Source organism: Peromyscus eremicus, chromosome 1 (genome assembly GCF_949786415.1).
Source record: "Peromyscus eremicus chromosome 1, PerEre_H2_v1, whole genome shotgun sequence".
NCBI lineage: Eukaryota > Metazoa > Chordata > Mammalia > Rodentia > Cricetidae > Peromyscus > Peromyscus eremicus.
In genome coordinates this window covers 51882748-51910747 of record NC_081416.1, presented here as the reverse complement: position 1 = coordinate 51910747, position 28000 = coordinate 51882748, and the positions used below count along the sequence as shown (strand labels likewise).

Sequence of the window (28000 nt, the reverse complement as noted above, 5' to 3'; positions counted from 1 at the left end):
GAGCTCCATAAGGCAAAGGATTGGAAACACCCACCCTCTGCTATTCTCATGGTGAAATAAAAGATTGAGGGTGCAGTTGTATGGTGAAGTGAAGGCACAGATCACCTGCCACCACTTGGCAAAGACGGGGCTGTGCTGTCAAGAAACAAGCCCGCCTTTGTGGCTGCTTAATGAATATTCACGATTCTTCGGGCCAATAAGCGTTGTCGGTAGGCGGCTTTCCCTAAAACTGACTTAAAACAGGAACCCTCAACCTAGGGACAAGTTTTCTGGAGGAATACGCTAGCGCCGGACGCAAACGTCACTTCCTACAGCACTGGCGGAAGTGACTTCCCCGCACATTGTGATTTTTAGCTGTGAATTCTGGTGGTGGCTGGTGGCGGAAGAGGTTGTAGGCGGTCCGTACCGGAGAGTCGCTATGGCGGCGGTGGATTCGGATGTCCTATCGCTGCCTCGTGGCCGCTTTCGCTGCTGCCTTTGCGACATTACTACAGCCAACCGTAAGCGGTGGCTAGTGAGGGAACGGGGAGGTTGCAGGCTTTCCTTTTTAGGTGTTAGTGAAAGTTAGGGTTATCTAGATTATAGTGTTTGCTGGCGCTAGGGTCATCCACCTCTATTTTCACCCAGTACGTCCCAGGGCATTGAAGAGTTGGGAAAGTCTCACCCGGTCTTCCTACTATGCAAAATATCCATAGTGAAAGGTTCATTATTCCTTTTCAAACGTTTACTGGACATCTCTGCTCTGTGCCTGGTACTTTGATGGTCTCTGGAGTCGGGAAAGGGATTCAGGAACTCATAGTCTGGACTGAGACAGTTTCAGTCCGCCATGGATATGTTTACAGAGCTAAGGCATCACAGAGGGGGCAGTAGTTCAATTGGAGACTCCCCAGTGGAGGATGAGTGAAAGAGCATGGCCTGAGTGCCTGCAGAAGGTGCCAGTGAGGAAAAGGGTTCGGAAAGGTGGACTGAGTTATTCTGTGACACCGAAAGGGATCAGATCCTACTTTTGATATCTGAAATGTGATTTCCCCTAAACAGGGTCTTCTGGTGGTCTTGCCTTGTCCACCAGAGGACCCTTGGCTTCCAATGGCATCAAGCAGCTGACTGATGATAATACTAATAGCTAATTTCCCACACTTCCCACATACCAGATGGCCAGAGCTGTATGTGAATGATGCCTATGTGGTAGGCACCATCATTTCCATCATATATGAGAAACTGATACATTTGGAATGCCTACTATTTATCTCTTGAGAATTAGTCAGGAACCTAATTTATTTAGTTCTACATATGGCCTCGGACGATTGCTTGTTAATTCCTCTACGGTGCTCAGTTGTTGCTCTACTTAATGCGTATCATTGGCTCAAGCACTACCTGCACTGTAGCCCTTTCTCGTGGAAATCACTTAGAGAATGCACTGTGTAGAAAAAAAAAATCAAAGAATATCGAATGTGGAAGGAGCTACAACTCCGTCCAAATGTCACCCTTTGTCTTTAAAGGAGCAGAACAAGGGGATAGGCCTCCTTTATATGTTTATGTCTCACACTTGCCTCTGCAGGACCCAGCCTCGATGCCCACTTGAAAGGCCGGAAGCACCGGGATCTTGTACAACTACGAGCCACCAGAAAGGCCCAGGGACTTCGCAGTGTGTTTGTCAGTGGCTTTCCCAGGGATGTGGGTTCTGCTCAGCTTTCTGAGTATTTCCAGACATTTGGCCCTGTGGCCAATATTGTCATGGACAAGGACAAGGTAGAGTGAGTGGCTTTGGGATTAATGGATCAGATGGGTGTGCCTCATATGAAAAGAGAGAAACCAGCAGCCTGTTTTCACAGCCTCCTAATGTGGCTTGTCCTTGGTAGACATTTCAGAATTCAGAATGCTTAGTTTTGGGAGCTTCTGCCACCTCCTACACTCCCTGGATTTAATCCATTCACCAGAGTTAACTATGGGGGACTTGCTTCTCAAACATTGCATCATTTTGTTTGTTTTGAGACAGGATCTCATCATGTAATCCTAGGTTTTACCATGTAACTCTGGCTGGCTGAGAGCTTGTTATGTAGACCAGGCTGGCCTTGAACTCACAGAGATCCACCTGCCTCTGCCTACCTAGTGCTGGAATTAAAGGCATGGCCAAGCCTCTTGCCCTATTCCCTCTTACCTGCCACCCCCTCCCTTTTTGGTTTTTCTTCCAGTTCTAGGGATTGAACATGGGGGTTTCTGAATGCTAGGAAAGTGGCCTCTGTCTATCTCCAAACCATCCCCATATCCTTTATCAATCACCTCCTATCTGTGATTCATGCCTTGTCCTGGTGAGACATCTGTAATTGTTTATATATGATACAAAGTAAGGGTCCAACATTCTTTTGCTTCTGACTATCCAGTTGTCCCAGCAGCATTTCTCTATAAGCCCATTCTTTCCCCACTGATTTCATTATCCTGTTGAAAACTAGTTGACTAGATGTAGTGGTTTATTTGTTGGTATCAGTTCTTTTCTCTTCATCTAAATATATCTTTATGCTGGCGCTGCAGTCTTTATTACTATACAGAGTGCCTTTTTATAGGAACAGATGACTTAAAAGAACATGCACTTTTACCCACAAGCAGTCATGTTTGCCTTGCTTTTGCAAATGTTTTACCTTAAAAAAAAATCTCAGTCATTAATATTCAGCTCTGTTCAGCTCACCCAAATCATAGCAGCCTAGCTGTCATATTATTGCTAATCCTAGTTGGTAAGTTCCTTGAAGACAGGATTTTTTAGAGTTTATGTATTTATATTAGCAGTAGCAGAGTTTTTAAAAAATTTGTTATAGTTTGGTGCTGAGGCTTGAGTCCAAGACTTCATGTACACTAGACAACTTCTCTACCAATGAGCTGCATTCTGAACCCAACATGGGTTCTTTTAAAAATTTTATTATGTGTGCACATGCATGGTCCATGGCGCAAATGTGGGGTCAGAGGACAACTTTTAGGAGTTTGTCCTACTATGTATTCAGGGGATTGAACTCAGGTGGTCAGGTTTGGTGGCAAGCACTTTATCCCAACATGGATTCTTTTTTTTTTAAGGTTTATATATGGGTATCTATGCAGTTATGTGCAAGAGCAGCAAGTGCTCTTAACTACTGAGCCATTTCTCCAGAACTCCACATACAGACCCTCTGCCGTGGATTCTTATTGTTAAAAGAGTTAACTAGGAAAAAGACTTTTTTTGTGTGTGGTTTTTTGAGACAGAGTCTCTCTAACAGTCCTGGCTGTCTTGGAACTCAGTTTGTAGACCAGGCTGGCCTTGAACTCACAGAGATCCACCTGCCTCTACCTCCTGAGTGCTGGGATTAAAGGCGTGCGCCACCACTGCCTGCCCTGGTTTTTGGGTTTTTGAGACTGAATCTCACATCATGCAGGCTGACTTCAAACATGCTATGTAGCTGAGCTTGAACTCCTGATCTTCCTGCCTACTCCTCCCCTTTTAAAAAGATTTTATTTTTTTATTTTTTATTTTTTTGAGGCAGGGTCTCTCTCTATAGCCCTGGCTGTCTGTCCTGGAACTTGATAGGTAGACCAGGCTGGCCTCAAACTCACAGAAATCTGCCTACTCTAGCCTCTCAAGTGCTGGGATTAAAGGTGTGTGCCACTGCCTGGCTAAGATTTTTTTGTTTTAAGTTAATGTATGTATATGTTTACCTGTGTGTGGATTTGTGCACAAGTGCCTTTGACTCTAGGAAGGCATCTGATCCCCTAGAGCTGGAGTCACAGGCAACTGTGAACCAAACTCCTAACTACTGAGACATCTTTCTAACCCCTTTAAATTTTTTTTATTGCATTTTAATTTTTTATTTTATTATTATTATTTTTTTTTTTTGGTTTTTCGAGACAGGGTTTCTCTGTGTAGCTTTGTGCCTTTCCTGGGACTCACTTGGTAGTCCAGGCTGGCCTCGAACTCACAGAGATCCGCCTGGCTCTGCCTCCCGAGTGCTGGGATTAAAGGCGTGCGCCACCACCGCCCGGCGCATTTTAATTTTTTAAAAGACTTATTATGTGTATGAATTTTGCCTGCATGTTTGTGCCTGGTGCCCTCGGAGGTCAGAAGGCATTGTATTCCCTAGAACTGGAGTAACTGATAGTTGTGACCTGCTGTGGAGGTGCTGGGAGCCAAATTCAGGTCCTTTGAAAAAGCATTATGTGCTCTTAACTTCTGAGCCATCACTCCAACCCCTTAACTACATTTTGTGTATTTAGTGTGTCTGTGTGGTAGGGGAGTGGGGAACATGTGTGGAACAGATGCGGAAGTCAGAGAACAACTTTCAATAGTCAGTTTCTTCTTCTGCCCTGTGGGAGCCAGGGGGCTCAAATTCACATCATTAGATTAGGTGGCAAGTGCCTTTATTGCCTGAGCCATCTCCCCAGGCCTTGCCTCTACCTTCTGAGTCTGGGATCATAGGCATGTACCACCAAGCATGGCTAGGTGGGTCTTATTTTAACCTCTGAAATCAAGCCATTGTGAAATATAGAAGACAATAGATGGTTTTAATTGGCAACCAGGAATGAAAATGTATGGGATAAGAGTGACGATTACTCATCTAACTAAATATGTTCCCTTTTACAAAAACAGCAAGTAAATATTCCCAGTATGTGGGTTGGTTCCCATTTCGAAGATTCTCCTCTACTGTTAAAACATGCTTGAATTCTTGATTGCCAAACCATGATCCTTGCTCTTGTGTGGTTTGCCAGGGGGTGTTTGCCATCGTGGAGATGGGTGATATAAGTGCTCGGGAGGCTGTCTTATCACAGCCCAAGCACAGGCTGGGGGAGCATGGACTGCGTGTTCGGCCGAGGGAGCAGAAGGAGTTCCAGAGCCCAGCCTCCAAGTCTCCCAAAGGAGTGGACTCAAATAGTCGACAGCTGGCCCAAGCACTGGCCGAGGCCCCAGATGTGGAGGCACAGATGGTAAAGCTTGTGGAACTGAGGGAGTTGTCTGAGGCTGAGCGGCAGCTTCGGAATCTTGTTGTGGCGCTGATGCAGGAGGTCTTCACAGAGTTCTTCCCTGGTGAGTCCCCTGCTCTAAGTCTGAGCTCTCTGACACCTCTGTTGGTCTACCTGCCCCTGTTTGAACCCTCAGTCCCCCCGCAGCTGCAGGTGTTCCATTTCCTGGCTCTTCCATCTTTGCCCCCCAGTATGTTTGTTCTTGAACCTCTGCACCTCCCCGCCTTTTTTACCCCTCTTTATGTGTGTGCACAAGAGACACACATGCTTATAGAGGTCACAGGGTAACTTTCAGGAGTTGGTTCTCTTCTTCCACCCCCATGGGTCCTGGGGATTGAACTCAGGTTATCAGACCTGGTGGCAAGTGCCTTTACTTTCTGCGCCATCTTGCTGGCCCTCTACTGTCTTTTAATCTTTATTCTTTGGTACCTAGGCTGTGTGGTCCATCCTTTTGGCTCTTCTGTAAACAGCTTTGATGTTCATGGCTGTGATCTGGACCTCTTCTTGGATCTGGGTGATATGGAAGAGACACAGGTGAGTGAGCAGGAGAGCATGCAGTCATGGTGACTTTGGGCAAATGCTTTACCCAAACTTGCATGTTTTTTAGTTTAACAATTATAAAACATTCATAATAGTACTAATCCAGAATCTTACTGTAATTGTGGAAATGTGGATATGGATGTGCATTAGATGGAATGAAAGTGAGTTGGCATGGGATAGATAACAGTTGTGACAGGAAGATAAAACATTTCAAAATTCTGTGTTACTGGATTTTGTTTATTGTGGTTTTTTTGAGACAAGGTCTCACTATGTAGCCCTGGCTGGCCTGGAACTCACAGAGATCCGCCTTCCTCTGCCTTCCAAGTGCTAGGATTAAAGTCATTCAACACGGTGCTCACCCTTGTATGTGATCTTACTTGGAGAAAATATATAAAAAGATACACAGTAAGGTAATTTGGGGATTATCTTTTTGCTTATCTGTGTAGAGGGGTAGTTGAGACTGTGTATCCCTTACTGGCCTGGAACTTGCTGTGTAGACGGTACTGTCCTTCTGCCTCTGCAGACATGCTGGGGTTGCAGGTGTGCGTCTTGTGCCAGCGCTTGTGTTTCGTAATCCGTAACTTACAGATTGTTTCTGCAATAGGAAAGGTGTTCTTTTGTTGTTGGTTTTTTTTTTTTTCTTATGCACAGTTCTTTTTTAGAGCAGTTCTAGGTTCTTAGAAAAGTTGTGTAGAAATAGAATTCCTATAGACCTTCCTCTAGAGAGGGTGTGTTCTTTGTTGTGTTGGGGTTGAACCCAGGGCCTTTGCACACGCACATTATGAGTATTTTGTCTACATGTTTGTGTGCCACATGTATGCTTGATACTTCTGAAGTCACAAGAGGGCAACAGATCCCCCTTGAGTTACAAGGGGATGTTAGCCACCATCTGGGTGCTAGGGACTGAAGCTGGTTCCTCTGCAAGAACAGCTCTGTTACTGCCGAGCTGTCTTATTTTTGAGACAGGGTTTTAATGATGCAGTCCTGATTGTCCTGGTACTTACCATGTAGCTCAGGTGGACCTCAACTGTAGATCTTTCTGCCTTACCCTACCAAGTGCTAGGATTATAGGTATGTGGCACCACTTCTAGTTAGGATTGGTGGTTAGAAACATGTTCTACCACATTGGACTATAGTTCCATACTTTTTAATAAAATTGTTACTATTTTTGTTTTGTTTTTTGAGATAGTGTTTCTCTGTGTAACAGTCCAAACTGTCCTGGAACTTGCTTTGTAGACCAGGCTGGCCTCGAACTCACAGAGTTCTACCTGCCTCTGCCTCCTACCTGCTAGGATCAAGGCATGCACCACCAATCGCCCGGCTGTAAAATTAATTTTTAAAAATTTCATGTATATGTACTGTATTTACAGTTTCCTCCTCCCTCCAACTGTTCCTATTTTCCCCTCAAATTCATAGCCTCTTTTTAATTATCGTTACATATGTGTAAATGGATAATTATATAAATACAACCTGCTGAATTCATTTGTGCAGCCATATTGTTGATATTTCATGGGTATAGTTCTCTGTCATATATGAAAGATACAATTCACTTGGTCTTATGGCTTTTACAGTCTTTCTTCCCTTTCTTTTTCAATGTTCCCTGAGCCTTAGGTGTAGAAGTTGTGTTATATGTTTATCCGGGCTAGGCACCCCTTGTTCAGTTGTTCTCTGCATTTTGACGAGTTGTGGATTTCTGTAATGGTCTCTGTCTGCTGCAAGAAGAAGCTTCTCTGTTGAGGGTGAGAGCTGCACCTACCAGGCCTGGATTGGAGCAAAGGCTGTGTGGCCTGGGTGGGACCTGCAAGTGGATATGGCCTCATACTCTTTTTTAAAAAATTTATAGCTTATTGTGGTGGTACACGCCTTTAATCCCAGCACTTGGGAGGCAGATCACTGAGTTCCAGGCCAGCCCGGTCTACAGAATGAGTTCTGGAACAGCCAGGACTACAAAGAGAAACCCTGTCTCGAAAAATGACACACACACACATACAAAAAGTTTATTTTGTGTGTTTGGGGTGGGGTGGCATGTGGAAGTCAGAGAACAACTCAGGGCGTGGGCTTTTTCCTGTCCACTTTGGCGTGTTCATTAGTGTCTTTGTTTAGCTCACATTTGGGCAGTCATGTTGGTGAGACTTAGAGGTGTGGCTTCTGATGCAAACTCCCTGTTCTTCTGGCTCTTATACTCTTCCATTCCTTCGTTCACAATGTTCCCTGGGCCTTAGATGCACGAGTGTTTTATAGATGTATCCACTGGGACTGGGCTCCACAACTCTGCATTTTGATTAGCTGTGGTTTCTGTAAATAGTGTCTACTGCAGAGAGAAGTTTCTCTGATGAGGGGTGAAGACTACACTTATCTGTGGGTATAAGGACAGATGTTTAGATTATTGTTAGGGATTGTATGGTTGTAGACTCTCCTCCAATATCCATGACTTCACCAGCACCAAGTAGTTCAGAGGTTTCCATTCCCAGCCATAGTCACCCTCTTGGCGAGCAGGTCTTACGTTCAATTCGAAAGCTGCTGGTTACCGCCAAGGGATGTGTGCCACTACAGCACCCTTAGGGTTATTGTGCTGTTATGGTTCAGAGCTGGGTAGGGCTGTTGGTCCCTCCTTTGGAAGCTTGCATGGTGCCTTCTGGTGCCATGAAAGCTAGTCTTCAGGGAGGGGACATTCAAGTCAGTTCCAGCTCAGGGGTCTCTGGGCCTTGTTTCTTTCTTTCTTTTTCTTTAAAGATTTATTTATATATTATGTATCCAGTGTTCTGCCTGCACGCATCCCTGAAGGCCAGAAGAGGGCACCAGATTTCACTACAGATGGTAGTGAGCCACCATGTGGTTGCTGGGAATTGAACTCAGAACCTTTGGAAGAACAGCCAGTGCTCTTAACCTCTGAGCCATCTCTCCAGCCCCGGACCTTGTTTCTTTTTTTTTTTTTTTTTTTTTTTGGTTTTTTGAGACAGGGTTTCTCTGTGTAGCTTTGCGCCTTTCCTGGAACTCACTTGGTAGCCCAAGCTGGCCTCGAACTCACAGAGATCCGCCTGGCTCTGCCTCCCAAGTGCTGGGATTAAAGGCGTGCGCCACCACCGCCCAGCACCGGACCTTGTTTCTTAAGTGCATGGTGTCTTCTGCAGTAGGCACTTACTTTCTGCTTTTGGGGGTGGAGGGCAACCAAGGGCAACAGCAATAGGCTATATGTCTTGTGATTCTTTTGGACAGCTCTGGTTGTCAGGCTAATTTAAAGTATGACTCTAAATCCCAGCACTTGGGAGGTTGAGACAGGAGGGTTGTGAAAAGTTAAAGGCCATGGGGCTGGAAAGAAGCCTCAATGGTTAAGAGTACCAGCTGCTCTTCCAGAGGACCAGGATTGGAGTTCCAGCACAAACATGGTAGCTCATACTGTCTGTAATTCCAGTTCCAGGCATTGCATCCATGTGGTGCAGACACATACATTCAGGTAAAACACCCAACACATAAAACAAAATAAAAAGAAGAAAGTTTAAGGTCAGCCTGAGCTATACAGTAAGATACCTTGTCTTTTTTCTATTTGTTTGAGACAGGTTTCTCTGTATAACAACTCTGGCTGTCCTGGAACTCACTGTATAGACCAGGCTGGCCTTGAACTCACAGAGATCCACTGCCTCTGCCTCCTGAGTGCTGCGATCAAAGGCGTGCACTACCATTGCCTGGCTTCTGTTGAGAGTGAGTTATGTAAAGCTGCAGAGTAAATCCTGTACATAGAGGACAGTGGAGGAGGAAGGGTATTCACTCCTTTTCCTCTCCGTCTACAGCCAGCCCCACAGACCCTCAAGGCTCCATCGCCTCCATCCGTGGACTCAGCACTTGCTTTTTCCCTGGATCCTCAAGTGCTGGCCTGTACCCCAGCTTCTCCTCTGGACTCACCGTCTCCAACTTCTCCCCAAGATTCTGAGGTCCTGGACTTGGAAACCACATCTTCTCTGGCACCACAGACACCAGATTCTGCTCTGGGCTCTGACACGGTCACTTCTCCCCAGTCCCTGCCTCCAGTTTCGCCACTACAGGACGACAGGGGAGAGGAGAAACCGGGGAAGGCCCTAGAATTAGCAGAGGCTTCACAGGACGAGAAGGAGGAGGCAGCAGCAGTACTAGAGCTGGTGGGCTCTATCCTCCGGGGCTGTGTCCCTGGAGTTTACAGAGTCCAAACTGTGCCCTCTGCTCGGCGCCCTGTGGTCAAGTTCTGTCATCGGCCTTCAGGTCTGCATGGAGACATCTCCCTCAGCAACCGGTACTTTGATGGTGGGGTTGAGGAAGGCTGGCTCTTAGTTCTGGGATGTGTGAGGAGGGAATCCTGACTTGGAGTTGAGTTTTTTCTTCTTTGGTTTAGTCCTCCTTTCTTCCAATTATGTCACCTCCTATCTAGCTTCCATTTCAATGTTTGTTTTCTTTGGAATACTTTGTGTATCTCAGGGTCTTGCCCTGTTATCCGTACTGGCCTCCAGCCCTCAATTCTCCTGCCTTAGCCTCCTGACTCCTGGGATTATAGGCATGTGCTACTATGTCTGATTCTGCATGCAGTACTGCTGTTTTGTTGTTGGTTTTGTTTTTTAAGATAGTCTTACTATGTAGACAAGGCTAACCTTGAGCTCAGAGGCCCACCTGCCTTTGCCTCCTCTGTTGGGGTTAAAGGCATAGGAAAGAGTTCTGTAGCTACAAAAGTTTGGGAACTGTTAGGTTAAAAGTAAACAGGTTCTCCCTCTTTCTCTCCTAGTCCATGCTTTGTTTCTTTGTAAGCTCTACACAACCAGATGCCTTCTCTTGAACCCCATAAAAGGAAGCCCCAAACAATAATGGGGCCCCTGAGTACTCTCACTCATGTGGCCTGCATATTTCTTTTTGATCTGTACTGTCACTTTGCAGTGAGTAAAGTTTTCTTGCTACTTTGCTTCTCCCCCAAAAGGCTCTGAACAGTATTTTTTGTTTCAAAAAATTTTTAAATTATGTGTTTGTGCATATCTCATCTCTGTAGTCAGATAACAACTTGTGGGAGTCCGTTCTCTCCTTGTAACACAGGAGTGCTAGGCACTGAACCGAGGGTGTCAGTCTTTGTTTTCCCCCCGAGACAGGGTTTCTTTGTGTAGTCTTGGTGCCTGTCCTGGATCTCACTCTGTAGACCAGGCTGGCCTTGAACTCACAGAGATCTGCCTGGCTCTGCCTCCCGAGTGCTGCCTGGCGAGGGTGTCAGTCTTGGTGGCAGACTCCTGCCTCCTTGAGCCATCTCACTGGTCTTGTATCTTTTGAGACAGGCTCTCCATATTCCCTATTTAACCTCTTGAGTGCTGGGATTACAGGAAATGCTTACCACACCTAGCTGTTGAGCAGTCCGATATAAACAGCATGTTTTATGAATGGTGACTGTATAGGATGAACATATGGAATGTCGTGTTGCCTAAGGTTCTGTTGATACATACTCCGCCCGCTGCCCCCCCCCCCCCCCCCCCCCCAGGATCCAGCACAAGGCTTCACCAGTGCTGGGCAAATGTCCCACCATTTAGCTACATCCCTAGATCTGTTTAATGTTCTTTTGTATATCCCTTCGTTAGACCAGTGTTTTGGCAAAACTTTGGGAAAAACTCTTTTGATCTTATTTTAGCTGGTCTTAAGTTTGTAATGGAAGATGGTGGGATATTAGGTTTCAAGAGTTCCTACATCATAACAACTTTGTTTCTCCATTGTCCTAGGCTGGCCCTTTATAACTCCCGTTTCCTGAATCTCTGCTCTGAGATGGATGGTCGAGTCCGGCCCCTTGTGTATACTGTACGCTGCTGGGCTCAGCATAATGGGCTGTCAGGTGAGGGTGAGGACAGACTTGGCCCGAGTTGGTGTCAGGCAAAGGCAGGGATTTAGAAAAGAGAAAAAAAGAAGTGGGCACAGGAACCATACATACTTCTTCCTAATTGGAATTATTGGTTTTTATCCAGGGGGTGGCCCCCTTCTCAATAACTACGCCTTGACGTTGCTAGTGATCTACTTCCTTCAGACCAGAGACCCTCCAGTGCTTCCTACTGTGGCCCAGCTCACCCAGAAATCAGGTACTGCAGAACCACCTCTACTGCCATGGAACTGCCTCAGCTTCTTCTCACCCTTCACACTTCGGAACCCCTGGAAGGAGATCTCATCTATCACCCCATTTTCCACCTGTTCCTCCCCAGTCTTCCTCCTTCCAGCCTGACCCTTTCTTCTTCCTGTCACAGGTGAAGGGGAGCAGGTAGAAGTTGATGGCTGGGACTGTAGTTTCCCGAAGGATGCCTCACGACTGGAGCCCAGTACCAACGCAGAGCCTCTCAGTGAGTCTGGGGTATCTAGAGAGAACTGATAGTGATACTAAGCTCTAGAGTAGGAAATATTTATCATACTCAAGTGCAAGGCACGGTCTTCACAGTAGCCTATGGCTGCTGTTTTAAGGATGAAAAACCATATCTTGGGCAAGTAAGAGGTTATTCCCTAGTTACACTGTGCTCCTGGGTAAGCAGCAGCATCTGGGCAGGACGTGGCTAAGGAGCTGGGTTTCTCAGGACACTTCTGAAGCCCTAAGAAGGGAAGAAAGTCCTACTGAAGTAGCTGCAGGGACCTCCCAGTTACGGCTTCTAAGTGACCCCCTTTTCCTAATCTGCCTCCTCCAGGTTCCCTGCTGGCCCAGTTCTTCTCCTGTGTTTCTGGCTGGGATCTTTCTGGTTCCTTGCTGTCCCTGCGGGAAGGTCAGGCATTGCTGGTGGCAGGGGGCCTGCCTTCTGAACTTTGGGAGGGGCTGCGCCTTGGCCCCATGAATCTCCAGGACCCCTTTGACCTGAGTCACAATGTTGCAGCTAATGTAACCAGTCGGGTGGCTAGACGGCTGCAGAACTGTTGTGGAGCAGCAGCCAGTTACTGCCGAAGTCTCCAGTACCAGCAGCGTTCCTCCCGGGGCCGGGACTGGGGACTGCTCCCACTTTTGCAGCCCAGCTCCCCTAGCTCCCTGCTGTCTGCCAAGCTCATCCCCTTGCCCCCTGCCCCCTTTCCTCAGATCGTTATGGCTCTGGTGCGTGTGTTAAAGGAAGCGCTTGGATGCCATATAGAACAGGGAACCAAGAGACCACGGTCAGAAGGTGCCAGAACCAAAGACTCTCCCCTGGGAGGGACAAACAAAAGACAGAGACTAGATGGGCAAGAAGAGAGCTGTGAGGAGGGGAAAGAGGAGCCACAGGGATGTGCAGGGGACCATAGTGAAAATGGGGTGGAAGAAATGGTAATAGAGCTTCGGGAGACACCTCAGGACAGGGCCTTGAGCTCTGGACCACCAGGGGAGCCGCCCCTGATGACCGCCAAGTGTCTAGATAAGCTGGATGAGCAGAAGCCCACGGAACCTGAAGTGGCTGGAGAAGGGTCTCAGGGTGTGACAGGGAAGGAGACATTACACCTGTCATCCGCGAGCTGGCGCTGTGCCTTGTGGCACCAAGTGTGGCAGGGGAGGCGGCGTGCCCGGAGACGATTACAGCAACAAACCAAAGAAGAAGGCAGAGGAGGTCCCGCCACTGGAGCAGAGTGGCTGGCAATGGAGGCTCGTGTAACCCAGGAGCTGAAAGGACCGAACAGTGAGCCACAGAGGCCACAGGGGGAGCCTCTCCTCACTTTTGTGACATCTGTCTCCCAAGCTGACCAGACACTCACTGTGGTGCCAGTTCAAGATTCCCAAGGCCTGTTCCCTGGTCTTCATCATTTTCTACAGGTGTTTCTCCCTCAAGCACTTAAAAATCTCCTTAAGTGATGAGCCAGGCCTCAAAGACAATAAAGCTGCTAGTTTATTTAATACAGACACTGGACAACTTTGATTTCTACCTGGTGACACCTTTTCTCTCTGCCTTAATGTAGCCTCTGCCCTGCTTGGCCTGACTACCCTAAAAAGGTTGTTATGTCCACTTCAGCGGTCTCCTTCCCACCTTATACCACATTCATAGGGAGTGTCACCACCACAAGGCAGACACTGATTGCTTCTGCTGCCCCAGTTCATGGGAACACCACAAATCTGGGTTTAGGGTTTGTCTCTTCTATCCCTAAACATTAGAGTGGGTTCAAATCGCCCTTAAGTTGGATACGCGATTTTCAGACTTGGATATGTGTAAATTATTGTATCTGATCTGGCCTGCCTTACCCGATCCTCTGAGGCGCAGCCCGGCCTGAGAGGTGCAGTGACACGGCAAATTGGTCCGGTCCCCTTTGTTGTAGAAGTTAACAGCAAGATCGTTTAATCAGAGCAGACCTACTTCCAGATGTTTTCGGCCACGGGCCCCGGCTGGACAGACATATCCCTTAATAGAAAAACCCGAAAAGGAACAAAAGGAATTTCGTAAACTGCCACCCTTTCCTTGCGGTTGTAGTTCGTAATAGGATACAGCTACAAGCGGTCGAGGGGCGGTGCTTCCGCCGGTTCTCACACTCTTCCCGCCCTCGGTGAGCTCTGTCTCCTATTAGGCTTCCGATTGGTCGGCCACACGGCCGGGGCGGTCCTGTCCAGAGCCATACTACGCAGGCGCCAGCGCTCCGGGCCGTGGGCCCCACCCCTTGCTTTTTCCAACTCAGCGCGGCTGGAGACGGAACTGTCGTGCGTATGCCTTTTATGCCGTCCTCGCTTTCCGGCCGCTGTTTCCGCACGCTGTCCCCTTCCTCTCTCCCTTGTCTCCCTGGCGGCTTACTTTGCGGCAGCACCGACAGCCCCACCCCCTTTCTCTGCGGAATCACCATGGCGGCTGGGGTAAGTTTGCCGGCTGCGGTGATCCAGGTCACCCCATCCACCGCCATCCTTTGACTGAATCGGGTCAGGCGGCGCCGGGAGAGTTCCAGACCCAAACGGAGAGCCGGTCTGGGGTCCACAGGCCGTGCCGCCGGAGAGCAGGGTTCCTAGGGCCTGGAGGGGAACTGAGGCTGGGGCTCGGAGGCCAGAGGTGGAATGTTCTGGGGTTGAGGAGAAAAGAGATGACGGGTCTCCACTGTCTAGATCTTTAAAAAGTGGTTCGGCTGCACTGCCATTGTAAGGTGTGGCGCCTGGGCAGGTTGGTGGAACTTTTGCGACCGTTTTGTGGGTCAGCAACGGGGACCGTGAAAACGGAGAGGGTCTTTGTGGGCAGAGGCGACTGGCACAGTTAGAGTTGTCTTTCGGGGAGGTTTGGGAGCCAGAGGAATCAAGGAACAGTGAGGTCAGACCGTTTGTACCTCTCTGGTCAGGGTGTAGTAGGGAGACAGCTGGGAAACAGACACTGCAGGACGGGACCAGAGAGATGTTAGTGCGCGTCGCTTTTAGGAAGAGGAGTTGATGAGCAGAGCATGCCATTAGAAGTCAACGTGGCTCTTCTAGGGGAACTTTGAAATCTATTGGTGGACGTGTGTGTGTGTACTTTTGAAGCGTTACCAGCATGGCTGTAGTCATACACTGGGTCACCACGAATGAATGAAATAAGGACTCTGGGAGGCATGGGTGTGTGTGTATTTGGGCAGATGGGAGTCTGGGGGACCGGGAAGTTTGGAAGGGAAGAATGCTGCTAGAGATGTCCTTAAGGGAGGTCACATCTGTCGGCAAGCTTTATTTAGCAGCTGGTATGTAGTTCTGTTCTTGGTATTTCAGAGGACTCCGATTACATAGGGCATACTCAGTTAATTTGGTTCACCAGAAGGAGTAAAAATGACATTGGACTTGTGTGGAAGTGTGGGGAGTGTCTTTAGGAGTCTTACTCATGTCCATTCTCTGCCCTTCTTCTCATAGACCCTGTACACATATCCTGAAAACTGGAGGGCCTTCAAGGCTCTCATTGCTGCTCAGTACAGTGGGGCTCAGGTCCGCGTGCTCTCCGCACCACCCCACTTCCACTTTGGCCAAACCAACCGCACCCCTGAATTTCTCAGAAAATTTCCAGCTGGCAAGGTGAGTAGGGAAGCAGAGACCCCCAAGGAGCCCTAGAATCCTGTTATTCTGGAGATGGCCTCCATGCTATGTTCTTTAACATTGAAGTGACGTTTAAAAAAATTTCATGGGGTCAGGGATGAAAGGCCCCAAGTTTGACTGTCCAGGCACCTAAAAGGAAAAAAAATCATTTTGAAGGTTTCTGGTAATCCCAACATTCTGGAGATGAGGCAGGAGGATTGTGTTGAGGTCAGTTTATATAGTCTAGTAAGATCCTGTCTATAAAGGAAAACAGTTGGAGGTATGTATAGTTCTGTTCAGTGACTGTCAGTTACAGACCTACTTTATTTGTGGGATGAAATGTATTTTGGCCAAGTGTTATCTGTACACATATATTAAGTTTCTTGTGAGTTGGATACTTATCCCAAAGGGCTTGAGTAGAGCTAAATATCAAGCTGAGTATGGAGGGGGGCAAATGCTGAATGTGGGTTGTACCTAATTAATGCTTTGGGTAGTGGAGTTGTAGATGTAGACTGTCTGATGACATCCATACCTGAATATATTATTTATTTTGAGATAGGGTCTCACTAAGCCTGCCTGGTTTCATACTCAGAGAATGCTGGGATTAAGGGCATGGGGCCTTAATTTCGCATTTTAGCCATGTTTGAATTCTTAGTCCAGATACTGAATGCAGATTATAAGGGTTACTGAATATTTTTCATTTCGAGTTTCAGATAATGTCTAGAGTTTACATAGCAAGGGTTGTCCTAACATTCTTGTTTAAAACAGTTCAACCCTGAGAATTGGCTAGTGAGAAATCCTCGTGTATTTTACGTATGTCTTTTCATTGCTTTGTCCCAGGTTCCAGCATTTGAGGGTGATGACGGATTCTGTGTGTTTGAGAGCAATGCCATCGCCTATTACGGTAATTTGTGGGGATACAGGATCGAGAGGTTCTGGGGATGAGGCTGTAGAGGTGGCTGGGAGTGATTGCTGTGGACAAGGTGGAATCATAGAGACCTGGGTTGGTTTTGGCATGATCTGTAAGTTCTCAGCTTTATGTTCTGCTTTTGCAGTAAGCAACGAGGACCTGCGGGGAAGTACTCCAGAGGCAGCAGCTCAGGTGGTGCAGTGGGTGAGCTTTGCTGACAGTGACATTGTTCCTCCAGCCAGCACCTGGGTGTTCCCCACCTTGGGCATCATGCACCACAACAAACAGGTATGCTTTGGAACTTGGGGAGAAGCCAGGGACAGAGATGGGGTTGGCTCCTGCATTTTTGGAGTAGGAAATAAATAGACGGGAAAAGATGCCAGGGATGTGTGGCAGTACAAAGTAGTGACTACCATCAGTACAGTGGGAAATAAAGTCACGTTGAGCATGAAGAAATTTAACATGAGTGCTTTGTTTCTAATACATTTCAAGTGGCCCTAGATTCTAATGATAGAGGGTGGGAGTTGAGCCAGTGCTGATTAAATGGCTCTTTCGTTCTGTTAGTTGGTGGTGGGGCCACAAGGAAAGGGACTTGGTACCCACTAAACTTGAGTATTCAAAACAACAGGCCACTGAAAATGCAAAAGAGGAGGTGAGGCGAATCCTGGGGCTGCTGGACACTCATTTGAAGACAAGGACTTTTTTGGTGGGTGAGCGAGTGACACTGGCTGATATCACAGTTGTCTGCACCCTTCTGTGGCTCTACAAACAGGTAAGGTTTATAAAGAAGCCATGTGACTCAGGCCAGTTAATGGCTGTAGGAATCCCAGGATTGAGTACTATGGCTGTTTCATTTTAGGTGATGTTGCTTAGTTTCTTGGGAATCTGGGTTTAATTTAAAGATGGGTAAGTCTGGGTGTGGTGACTTACACTTGTAATCTCACTGCTTGAGGTACTGAGGCAGCAAGATCACTCTGGTATGAGGCCAACCTGGGCTATATAGTGACATCAAAAATAAAAAGCAAAAATTAAAGATGAGTAAGAGGCAAGGATGGTTACTGCAGCATCAAGGGCTTTTGGAGGCCGATCCAAGTCCCTGTCTTGGCTTCATTATTTACTGGTACAGATAGAGGGGTGTAAGAATTCTCACGGTTCTTTATTTTATTTTACTTTATTTATCTGTGATAAATTCAAGGTGATAGTAATCACTATTTGGGTTGCTATGTTTCTTAAAACATTAGAAAATTTTTTCATTTGTGTATTTGCATGTATGTATGTATTTGTGCAGATCCCAAGGAGTTGTGAGCTACCATGTGGGTGCTGGGAATCAAACCAGGGTAATCTAGAACAACCACCATTTTTTAATTTAATTTATTTACTTTGATTTATTATTTATGTGCATTGGTGCTTTATCTGCATGTATGTCTGTGAGGGTGCCAGATCCTCTGGAACTGGAGTTACAGTTGTGAGACGCCATGTGGGTGCTGGCAATCAAACCTGGGTCCCCTGGAAGAGCAGCCCCATACTACTATCTTAAGAAATTTTTATTTTTATGTCTATGGGTGCCTGCAAGTATATCTGTGCACCACATGCATTCCTAGGGCTCACAGAAGCCAGAAGAGGGATCACATCTCCTAGAAGTGGAGTTACAGATGTAAGGCACCATGTTGGTGCTGGGAGTCCTCTGGAGCAAGTCTTCTTAACTGTTGACCCCTCTCCAGCCCATGCCATTTTCAAGTTTGCCAAAATAGGAGGGGGTGAGAGCTGAATCTTGTCATGGAGACAGATCACAGAAGTTAAGAACTACCAGTTCTGAAGTCCTTGGGTTCAAGTAATACTTGAGCACTTAATAGCTGTGTGCTGTGGGCATGGAAGCATTCAACGAGCCCTGTGAGGCAGATGGTCTGGTGCACAGTAGGAGCTTTTGGTTCCCACTGTGCTGCCGTTCTGGACCAGAATGGGTCTAGAGCTGCTGCTTGGAAATCAATACATGTTTAAAAAATAAAACCAGTAACCCGAAGGGCTGAAGAGATGGCTCAGAAGTGAAGGATTCAGGTTCAATTCCCAGTCCACATATAGCAGCTTATAACTGACTCCAGCTCAAGAAGAATCCAATACCTTCTGGTTTCAGTGGGCATCAGGCACGCACACGGTGCACAGATATAAACAGGAGGAAAACACTCATACACATAGAAATGAAATCAATCTTAAAACTTTTCAAAGAGGAGAGTGAATTTTTTTCTGAAGGAGTTAGGGCTGTCTGTTCCGTGCTGGGGTTATGCTGTGTTGCTGAGCTACACTCTAGTCTCTTGGGTTTGGTTGTATCATCAATGTAGGTTGTAGTTGCAGTGTGGAGCTAGAGTGGGGCCCAGTGATATAATAGTGTACCTGGAATGCTCTAGGTCCTATTCCCAGCTTCACACATAAAGTGTCTTTATTTGGGGGTTAGCTTATTTAGGAAAATAAGTCTAGTAACTACCCCCGTTCCACCCCGTTTGGATGCTAGGTTGGAACTCATTACCTTGTGCATACTGGGTTCCATTGTACCACTGAGCTACATCACTAGCCCTTGTACTCTTACATGGGCTCTGTTACAGACTTTTGTTGACTCTAACGTAAGAAATTTCATTGACATGAAATTTAAAAGATTAAGAACAATAGACATGAAGTGCTTGTGTAAAAGAGCAAAACAATCAATATTATATAGAATAATAGTATATGAAGGAATAGCAACAATCATCCTTTTAGATTGAACTGTAAAGGCAGAAGAGAAAGAAGCACTTATAATCCCAGCACTCCAGTACTGAGGCAGGAGGATCATGTTGTGGAAGCCCACTGGGGTTATGCAATAAAACTGACTAAAAAAACAAAAAAAGGAGACTGGAGAGATAGCTCAATGGCTAAGGGCACTGGCTACTCTGCTAGAGGACTGGGGTTCAGTTCCCAGCACCCATATGATGGTTCACAATCAACTGTAATTCCAGTTCCAGGGAATCTGATGCTGTGTTCTGGCCTCAAGGAACACTGCACATACGTGGTACACAGATACATGTAGGCAAAATATCCATATACATTTAAAAAAATGCACCCTTTAAAAAAGAAATCCTTGAGGAGATGTAGTAATTTAAGGTTCTGCTGTGTAGGGATGGGGGGTAGGGGGAAGTGGAGCCAGAGGTAAGGGGCTTATGTTCTGGTCTGAAGTCTGTTCACAGCCTTTACAGTGTTGACCGTTTCTGTCCTTTCATCCTGGCAGGTCTTAGAGCCTTCTTTTCGCCAGGCCTTCCCCAATACCAACCGATGGTTCCTCACCTGTATTAACCAGCCCCAGTTCAGGGCTGTCTTGGGGGAAGTGAAGCTGTGTGAGAAGATGGCCCAGTTTGATGGTAAGTCTGAAGAGACAGCATGTGATCAGGGTCAGGGTCCAGTTTGTTCCTGTCAAGCCCTTGGTTTGTATAGCCTTTGACTTTGGTGACCCACAGAACATAGTGTATCAAATAGTAACTGACATTGGAATGCAGTGTGTGTGATAATGTGTGCTTGTTCCTTGAGGCTTGTTTGGACAACCAAATGGTTGTTCCTCACCAGCATTTTTCCCTGCTTGCTGCCTAGTTTGGAGGAAAATGGAAAGAGGCAGAATATTGACTTTCTTCTTTCCTTTACCAGCTAAGAAGTTTGCAGAGAGCCAGCCTAAAAAAGATACTCCAAGGAAAGAAAAGGGCTCACGAGAAGAGAAACAGAAGCCCCCCCAGGCTGAGCGGAAAGAGGAAAAAAAGGCTGCTGCCCCAGCTCCTGAGGAGGAGATGGATGAGTGTGAGCAGGCACTGGCTGCTGAGCCCAAGGCCAAGGACCCCTTTGCTCATCTGCCCAAGAGGTAAGCATGTTGGAAGGCGTTCTTAACCTTTGTTCCTCTGACATCTAGGGCTGCAATTTTAGGTTGTTTGTGTAAATACTGATGGATGTAAGTGTAGTCCAGGTCTCATTGTAGTTCAGGCTGGCTTATGAGGCTGTGTGGCAGAGGATGCCCTTGAATTTCTGACTGATCTTCCTGCCTCCACCTGGGATGTCACCAATATGGAAGTCCTGTGTTTGTTTTGTTTGTTTGTTTTTGGTTTTTCGAGACAGGATTTCTCTGCAGCTCTGGCTGTCCTGGAACTCACTCTGTAGACCAGGCTGGTCTTGAACACAGATCTGCCTGCCTCTGTCTCCCCAGTGCTGGGATTAATGGTGTACACCACCACTGCCTGGCTTCCTTCTGCTTTTCTTTTTTTAAGACAGTATTGATATGTAGCCCTGGTTGACCTGGAACTCTTTGTATAGACCAAACTGGTCTCAAAATCACGGAGGTCACCTGCCTCTGCCTCCTGAATTCTGGGGTGCACTACCATGCCTGCAATCCCTTTTATTTGTGATGTATGACTTTGTGCCCCTGGGTGTGCATGTGTAAAGGCTAGAGGTCAACAGATGTCTTCCTATTTGGCTCCCCACCTTTTTTTTTTTTTTTTTTTTCCCCTTTTGAAATCTCCCACCAAAGCTGGAGCTTGGCATTTTTGCTAGACTGGCTTCTAATCCTGAAGATGTACTTATCTCTAGCACTGTACCCTCGCCCTGGGGGTTACAAATGCTAGCCACCATGTTCAGCTTTTGTGCAAGTGCTGGGGATCTGAATTAAGTTCCTCATGCTTGCATAGCAAATGTTTCCCTACTGAGCATGTCCGAAGTCTGTTAGAATTCTCTAACGGATGGGCAAAGGCAGGGGTTTGCCCTTTTTTTTTTTTTTGAGATAGGGTCTCACTGTCTCAGGCAGTCTGATGGGCTTGCCTGTGCCTCCCAAGTGTGGTGTATGCCACCATGCCTGTCTTCTTTGGGTTTGTATTGTTTGGAAGCAGGGCCATTCTGTGCAGACACAGCTGCCTTGAGTTTACAGGACCTCCTCCCCGTGTGCCCCAAGTACTAGCATTATGGGATGTCCCCAGAGTCTGGCATCTCTACTTTTCTCACCACGTTCTCTGCCCTCCCCAAACCATCTTCTTTGCACTTTGCTGGTCTGCTGAGGCTTCATACTAGTTTTCTCCTTCCTGGGACCACTGGGGAAAAGCAGTTAAAGGGAGGAAGAATTATTTTGTTTCATGATTTGATGGCAACCAGGAATGCTATTTTATTGGTAGTCAGGGAACAGACAGATGAACGTTGGGACTCACTGTCCCTTTTTATTCAGCCTGTGACCCCAGTCTTTAGGATAGTGAGACTGTGTCATCCAGTCTGTTAGATTTCCTTGGAAACATCCCTAGGCATGTCCAGAAGTGGTCTCCCAGGTGATAAACCTGGTCAAGTTACTGAGAAGAGCCATCCAGGTTCAGTTTTGACCTACCTGCATTTTGTGATGTTTTAAGGTGATTACCCTGTGAACCAGCATGTGGAAGCAAGCACTCTGGTGATGGCTGTGGGTGGTGGCTGGAGAGTTGTAAATGGCAGGCATGGACACTAAAGGGCAGGGATTTCTAGCTAAGAGCCTTAATTTCTAGGTTTGTTTTTGTTTTTGTTTTTGTATGAGACCAAGAAAACTTCAGCTCTAGCTGCTTCTTAAGTTGTGTGTGTGTGTGTCTGTGTGTGTGTGTGTGTGTGTGTGTGTGTGTGTGTGTGTGTAGGATTGGAAGGTGCTGGGGCTGGATTAGGTTCATTTAAGACAACTGCTCTGCCTGTGAGTGAGTACATCTGCAACCTGCTCACAGAACGCATCAAGTCTGAATCAAGTGATTGACTCCAGCCTTGCACTAGTATAGATCTAACGAGCAAGATTTTGTATTAAAAACCTATTATATATTCTGTTGTACTATAGACACTTAAATGTGGTAGGTCTGTATTATGGACAGAAAATAAATCAAGTAACAAACAAAATACTTAAAAAGTTTTGCTCCTTCTGCCTTTTCTCTTTAAAAGTATTTTTTTTTTTAAAAGAACTCTGCCATTCATTTATTTATTTATTTATTTATTTATTTATTTATTTATTTATTTATTATGTATACAGAAGAGGGCGCCAGATCTTATTACAGGTGGTTGTGAGCCACCATGTGGTTGCTGGGAATTGAACTCAGGACCTCTGGAAGAGCAGTTGGCGCTCTTAACCTCTGAGCCATCTCTCCAGCCCAAAAGTATTTTTAAAATTAATTTATTTTGTGTGAGTGTGGGCCTGCTCTTGCCAGCCATAGAGAGTGCACTGATGTGGATAGAGTCAGTTCTTTTTATACTATGTGGGTCTTGGGAATCTAGCACCTTTACCCGCTGAGCCTTCCCTGCTGAGCCTTCCTTCTGGCCCTTATGTACCTTTGAGGATGTTAATTTAACGCCTATTTGTTGTGTTACCATTGATGCCCTTCTGGGATGCCAAAAGTATTTTCCCTCGGGACTGTATTATTTGCTGTTGGTTGGTGGCTGGTTCTGTTTTTTAGATAGATTCTCAGACTGTGTAGCTAAGAGTGACCTTAACTACTCCTGGTCCTCCCCTGTCTCAGTCCCAAATGCTGGATTGCTGACATGAGCCACCACACCTCACTTCTCTTAGGGTAGTTCTGGCTGTCCTGGAACTCACAGATCTACTTGATTTCTGCCTCCTGAGTGCTGGGATTAAAGGAGTGTGTCACTATGTCCCACATCCCTCAGGCTCTTTTGTTTTTTTGAGATGGTTTCTTTGTAGCCTTGACTCTGTAGACCAGACTGGCCTCAAACTCAGATCTGCCTGCCTCTGACTCCTACTAAATGCTGGGATTAAGGCCCCTTAGGCTTTTTGATGTCATAAAATTGAAGTCAGTGGCTTAACTTTCATTTGTTCAAGATTTCATTCTGGTCCCTTTAAGATCTCCAGCTAGATGAGTTTCAGGAGCTTCTGTTTATTGTTTTGTATACACACACACACACACACACACACACACACACACACACACACACACACTATACATACACACATACATGTACACACACATACATTTTAGGGTACTGGGTATTGAAGTTGGGGCTTCACCCATGCTTAGGCATTTGCTGTGCCAGCTAGCTGTACCACCAGTCCTAGCTTTTTGAGGCAGGATCTTGTTATATTCCTATGCTGAGATTACAGATGCAGACATACCTGATTTTTATTGTTTGGGGAAAAAACAGATGGAGTGTGAAAAAGTCTTCAGCCCTACCTTTTGGCTGGAAGGGGAAGTTTTGAGGTTTTCAGGCCCCTCATAAGGGTTGTCTGGTGGACATTTGGAGACCAACCTGGACCTGCGGTTAAAGGGCAGATTTCTGGCTTTGCTACAGTATAACCTTGGACCAGACTCATCATTTAACCTCATCTATAAAATGAAAGAAAGGTAGCAGTATAATTTAGGCGTTGTAAGGATTGAGCGGAAGTAATGTGATACTTGGACTGTAGCTTTTGACAGGGTCTTGTGTAGCTCAGGCTGGCCGTGGGGCTTGTTATGTCTGAGGATGACCTTGGACTCCTGATCCTCCTGCCTCTACCTCTCAAGCACTGAAAGTGTGGTGCATACTGTCATTCCTAACTTGAAGTAATATTTATACCTTGCTGGTGTGTGTGTGTGTGTGTGTGTTTGTTTGAGACAGGGTTTCTCTTTGTAGCCCTGATAGTCCTGGAATTTATTCTGAGACCAGGCTGGCCTTGAACTCAGAGATCCTCCTGCCTCTGCCTTCTAAGTGCTGGGATTACCGGCATGGGCCACCACTGGCTGGCATTTATTATTTTTTTAAAGTTTCTGTAGAAGTTATTTTATGTGTAGGAGTGTTTACCTGCATGTTTGTGCACCATGTGCTCGCCTAAGGCCTGAGGCGGCCAGAAGAGGGTATCAGATCCCCTGGAACTGGAGTTAAAGATGGTTGAGGAACATTTATAATTGGAAAGGGAAAAAAAAAGGAACCTGAGCCATGGGGGGAATAATACCTCCTGTGCCTGTGCTAACTTTCTTGGCATCTGGATATCTGACTCTTGAGTATCAGGTTACTTTGGTAACTTTTTCTTTTGGTGTTTTTTTTCTTTTGGTGTTTTTTTTCTTTTGGTGTCGTGTCCCCCCCCCCCCCCCCCCCCCCCCCCCCCGAGACAGGGTTTCTCTGTGTAGCTTTGCGCCTTTCCTGGAACTCGCTTTGGAGACCAGGCTGGCCTGGAACTCACAGAGATCCGCCTGCTTATGCCTCCCGAGTGCTGGGATTAAAGGCGTGCGCCACCACCGCCCGGCTTTTTTTTTTTTTTTTGAGACAGGGTTTCTCTGTAGCTTTGGAGCCTGTCCTGGAACGCACTCTGTAGACCAGGCTGACCTTGAACTCACAGAGATCTGCTGCCTCTGCCTCTCAAGTGCTGGGATTAAAGGCGTTCGCCACCAGGGACTAGAGGAAGGGCATAAAGATTGAGGTAGCTATCCTCGGCTTGTATTCTGGTTCCAGCCTGTAACCTGAGAAGGTCTGTGGTAGAGAGGGAGACTTAGGTGAGTTTGAGTTGAGCACTGACTTGTGGTTCCTGGGAATGTCCAGGAGGGGCTAGAGAGGGAAACACATACTACCTTGCTTTTAGTCACCACCTGGGGGCAGCAGCCAGCTGTGTCGTCCTCGCTGGATCAGCGATGCTCTGGGTCCTGGCTTCCTCATGCATGTCTAGCACTCTCAGGTCCAGAAATGTCTTAGCTCTTGTTCATGCCCCTCTCGCTTTCTTCGCTTATAATGCTATTAGTGTCTTTCACTACATTACAGGGACCACTTCCTTCAGAGCAGTAAATACCAAGTGAAAACGCCAGTGGCCCAGAGATACTTTGTAGTCGCAGCAGGACTTGCTCCTTATTGGCCTCCTTGTGTTTTCTCTTCTCTCTAGTACCTTTGTGTTGGATGAGTTTAAGCGTAAGTACTCCAATGAGGACACCCTCTCTGTGGCGCTGCCATATTTTTGGGAGCACTTTGATAAGGATGGCTGGTCCCTCTGGTATGCCGAGTACCGCTTCCCTGAAGAGCTCACCCAGACCTTTATGAGTTGCAACCTCATCACTGGTGAGAATAGGAGTGGGTTTGGGAGCAGGGAGATCAAGGTAGTGGGGACATGATTCCAGAGGCTGAATAGTCTCCCTTTTCCCCTCCAGGAATGTTCCAGCGATTGGACAAACTGAGGAAGAATGCCTTTGCTAGTGTCATCCTCTTTGGAACCAACAACAGCAGCTCCATTTCTGGTGTTTGGGTCTTCCGAGGCCAAGAGCTTGCTTTTCCGGTGAGGAAGGTGCTGGGGGTAGTCTCCACAAATGAGCAAGAGTATAGGAAACTGGGGGTCTTGGGCCTGGGCCAGTGGGTATGGGGAAACGTTCTGGATTGTACATAGGAAGTGTGTTCACATCCGTGTGAATCCTAGCATCTGATGTCTGAGCTGGAAATTGCAGGGATGTGGAGCCATGTCCAGTGTCTAACCACATGCCTTTGTACTGTTTTTTTTTTTTTTTTTTTTTTTTTTTTTAATCTCCAGCTGAGTCCAGATTGGCAGGTGGACTACGAGTCATATACATGGCGGAAACTGGATCCTGGTAGTGAGGAGACCAAGACCCTGGTTCGAGAGTACTTTGCCTGGGAGGGGGCCTTCCAGCATGTGGGCAAAGCCGTCAATCAAGGCAAGATCTTCAAGTGAACATGTCTTGCCGTCACCTAGCTGCCTGCACCTACCCTTCAAGGGAGATGGGGGTCATTAAAGGAAACTGAACATTGAACCCTTTCCTGTCCTGCCTCCTTTGTGAGTGGTGGCTTCTTCAAAGTTGTTGCCTGTGCCTGAGGCATCACTGTGGCAGTCAGAAGTTCTCAGAAGAGCAGGAGTAGAGGCCTGGCCTTGGTTTTGCCTTTCCTGCCCTGCTTCCCAACACTGATGCTCTTCTAGCTGGGAAGATGGGGTACAGACTGGGTGGTGACATGGGGCTCAGTTACTACCAGACTCTTAGGAATTGTATTGGAGAGAGTGTCTACTGATAACGCTGAGCCATGGAGTGGCTCACGGTGTGCAGAGGAGTTTTGTTTTTGTCATAGCTGTTGTCTTGGAGTCACCTCACGTCATCATGCTCAGATTCATTCTGTAAATGGTGCAGATGTTTTCATAGGACCTGCAGATATCCAGTGCAGTTAAGTGCTCTACAGAAAACAATGGTGAGAAAATACCTGCTCAGTGTGTCGGTAGTTTTGTTGGATGTGGGTGTGTGCACATGCACTGTGGTCAAACCCAGGGCCTTAAGCATACTAGCTCCCCAGTTCCCAAGTGTTGGAAAGGCTTATTTCCTCAGGGGGTGGGCTGGGTGGGTGGGTGGCCCTCTCCAGGCCTGCTCTTTAAGTGCTACAGATATGCTAGAAGACTAGCTGTTTGGGATAGACACTTATTTCTTGGCTGTGGATCAGCTCTGGTCATACCCTTTGTTTAAAGGTGTGTGTGTACACACTGCATGAATATGATGGTACCCCATGAGGCCAGAAGAGGGCGTTTGAGCCCCCAGAGCTGGAGTTACAGGCAATTGTGAGTTGCCCAGTGTAGGTTCTGGGAACTAAACTCAGGTCATCTGGAAGAGTAAGCGCTCTTAACTGCTGAGCCATCTTTTAGCTTCCAGTCTGTCTCTGAAACAGTTCTTGTGATGTAGTCCAGGCTGGCTTCAAACTTTTTTTTTTTTTTTTTCTTTCTTTCTTTTTTTTTTTTTTTTTTTTTTTTTTAAATATTTATTTTGTGTACAGTGTTCTGCCTGCATGTATGCCTGCAGGCCAGAAGAGGGCACCAGATCTCATGATAGATGGTTGTGAGCCATCATGTGGTTGCTGGAATTGAACTCAGGACCTCTAGAAGAGCAGCCAGTGCCCTTAACCTCTGAGCCATCTCTCCAACCCTGGCTTCAAACTTAAGACCCTGCCTCAGCCTCCCAAGTTGAGAATTAAAGGTGTCGGTGGGTGCTACCACCCAGGGATTGGTGTCTCTGCTTTCTAATAAGGGAAGTTCAGGGGTGGTTCACAGAACTCCAGATAAACACATCTTGAGGTGTCACATCCAGTAGGTGTCACTCTGAAGCCTAGAATACCAAATCATTGTGATTTTTACCTAATATTCTACTGAGGCCAACAGTTACTATTAACCCCCAACTTTGAACTTGATTTTAATACATTTTCAGAATTTTGGTTTTTGTTTTTTTTTAAGACGGGGTCTCACTGTAGCCTCGGCTAGCGGTGATCCTTTCGGCTTTCCAAGTGCTGGAGTTACAGGAATGAGCTACAATATCCAGATGTTTCCCTAAGTTTTAATAGCTCACATTAGAAATTAGAAACAGCTGGGCAGTGGTGGCGCATGCCTTTAATCCCAGCACTTGTGAAGCAGAGGCAGATGGATCTCTGTGAGTTCGAGGCCAGCCTGGTCTACAGAGTGAGTTCCAGGAAAGGCGCAAAGCTACACAGAGAAACCCTGTCTCGAAAAATAAAAAAAAAAAAAAGTTAGAAACTAGGCTGGGTCCATACCTCAGTGTGGTATGAGAGTGCTCGCCTAGTATCTATGATGCCCTGTGGTCAATCCTGTTCTGCATAAATCAGATGTGGTGGCATATGCCTGTAATCTCAACATCCAGAAGGCAGAGGCAAAACTGTTGCAAGTTTGAGGCCATCTTAAG

The 28000-nt window shown here is 46.7% G+C and overlaps 2 protein-coding genes and 1 long non-coding RNA gene across 3 annotated transcripts; 2 read left to right on the top strand and 1 right to left on the bottom strand.

Annotated features, from left to right (window-relative positions):
• The first annotated feature begins 324 nt into the window (after window positions 1–324).
• Window positions 325–13339, top strand: Tut1 (terminal uridylyl transferase 1, U6 snRNA-specific). Its single transcript, XM_059261152.1, has 9 exons — window positions 325–500; window positions 1559–1749; window positions 4726–5041; window positions 5411–5511; window positions 9306–9781; window positions 11235–11344; window positions 11475–11585; window positions 11748–11840; window positions 12177–13339. Exons 1-9 carry the CDS (start codon window positions 419–421, stop codon window positions 13295–13297), a joined length of 2601 nt encoding a protein of 866 aa, XP_059117135.1. The 5' UTR covers window positions 325–418; the 3' UTR covers window positions 13298–13339.
• LOC131909511 (uncharacterized) lies at window positions 4503–14680 on the bottom strand. The gene is made up of 2 exons (XR_009378869.1): window positions 13682–14680; window positions 4503–5487 (listed from the first exon to the last, which is right to left on the bottom strand). It is a non-coding gene; the product is annotated as an uncharacterized LOC131909511 (long non-coding RNA).
• Window positions 14148–26083, top strand: Eef1g (eukaryotic translation elongation factor 1 gamma). Its single transcript, XM_059261163.1, has 10 exons — window positions 14148–14281; window positions 15287–15445; window positions 16286–16349; window positions 16501–16643; window positions 16984–17127; window positions 19609–19738; window positions 20019–20226; window positions 25210–25382; window positions 25472–25596; window positions 25846–26083. Exons 1-10 carry the CDS (start codon window positions 14270–14272, stop codon window positions 26002–26004), a joined length of 1317 nt encoding a protein of 438 aa, XP_059117146.1. The 5' UTR covers window positions 14148–14269; the 3' UTR covers window positions 26005–26083.
• The last annotated feature ends 1917 nt before the right edge of the window (window positions 26084–28000 follow it).

What these genes read in the sequence shown, in the direction of transcription:
- Tut1 (XM_059261152.1), top strand. Translation starts at nt 419, where the DNA reads ATGGCGGCGGTGGATTCGGATGTCCTATCGCTGCCTCGTGGCCGCTTT. An exon ending in GACATCTCCCTCAGCAACCG is followed by an intron (nt 9,782 to 11,234) that starts GTACTTTGATGG and finishes CCATTGTCCTAG; the next exon opens with GCTGGCCCTTTATAACTCCC. An exon ending in CCAGCTCACCCAGAAATCAG is followed by an intron (nt 11,586 to 11,747) that starts GTACTGCAGAAC and finishes TTCCTGTCACAG; the next exon opens with GTGAAGGGGAGCAGGTAGAA.
- Eef1g (XM_059261163.1), top strand. An exon ending in GAAGATGGCCCAGTTTGATG is followed by an intron (nt 19,739 to 20,018) that starts GTAAGTCTGAAG and finishes TTCCTTTACCAG; the next exon opens with CTAAGAAGTTTGCAGAGAGC. An exon ending in GAGTTGCAACCTCATCACTG is followed by an intron (nt 25,383 to 25,471) that starts GTGAGAATAGGA and finishes TTTCCCCTCCAG; the next exon opens with GAATGTTCCAGCGATTGGAC.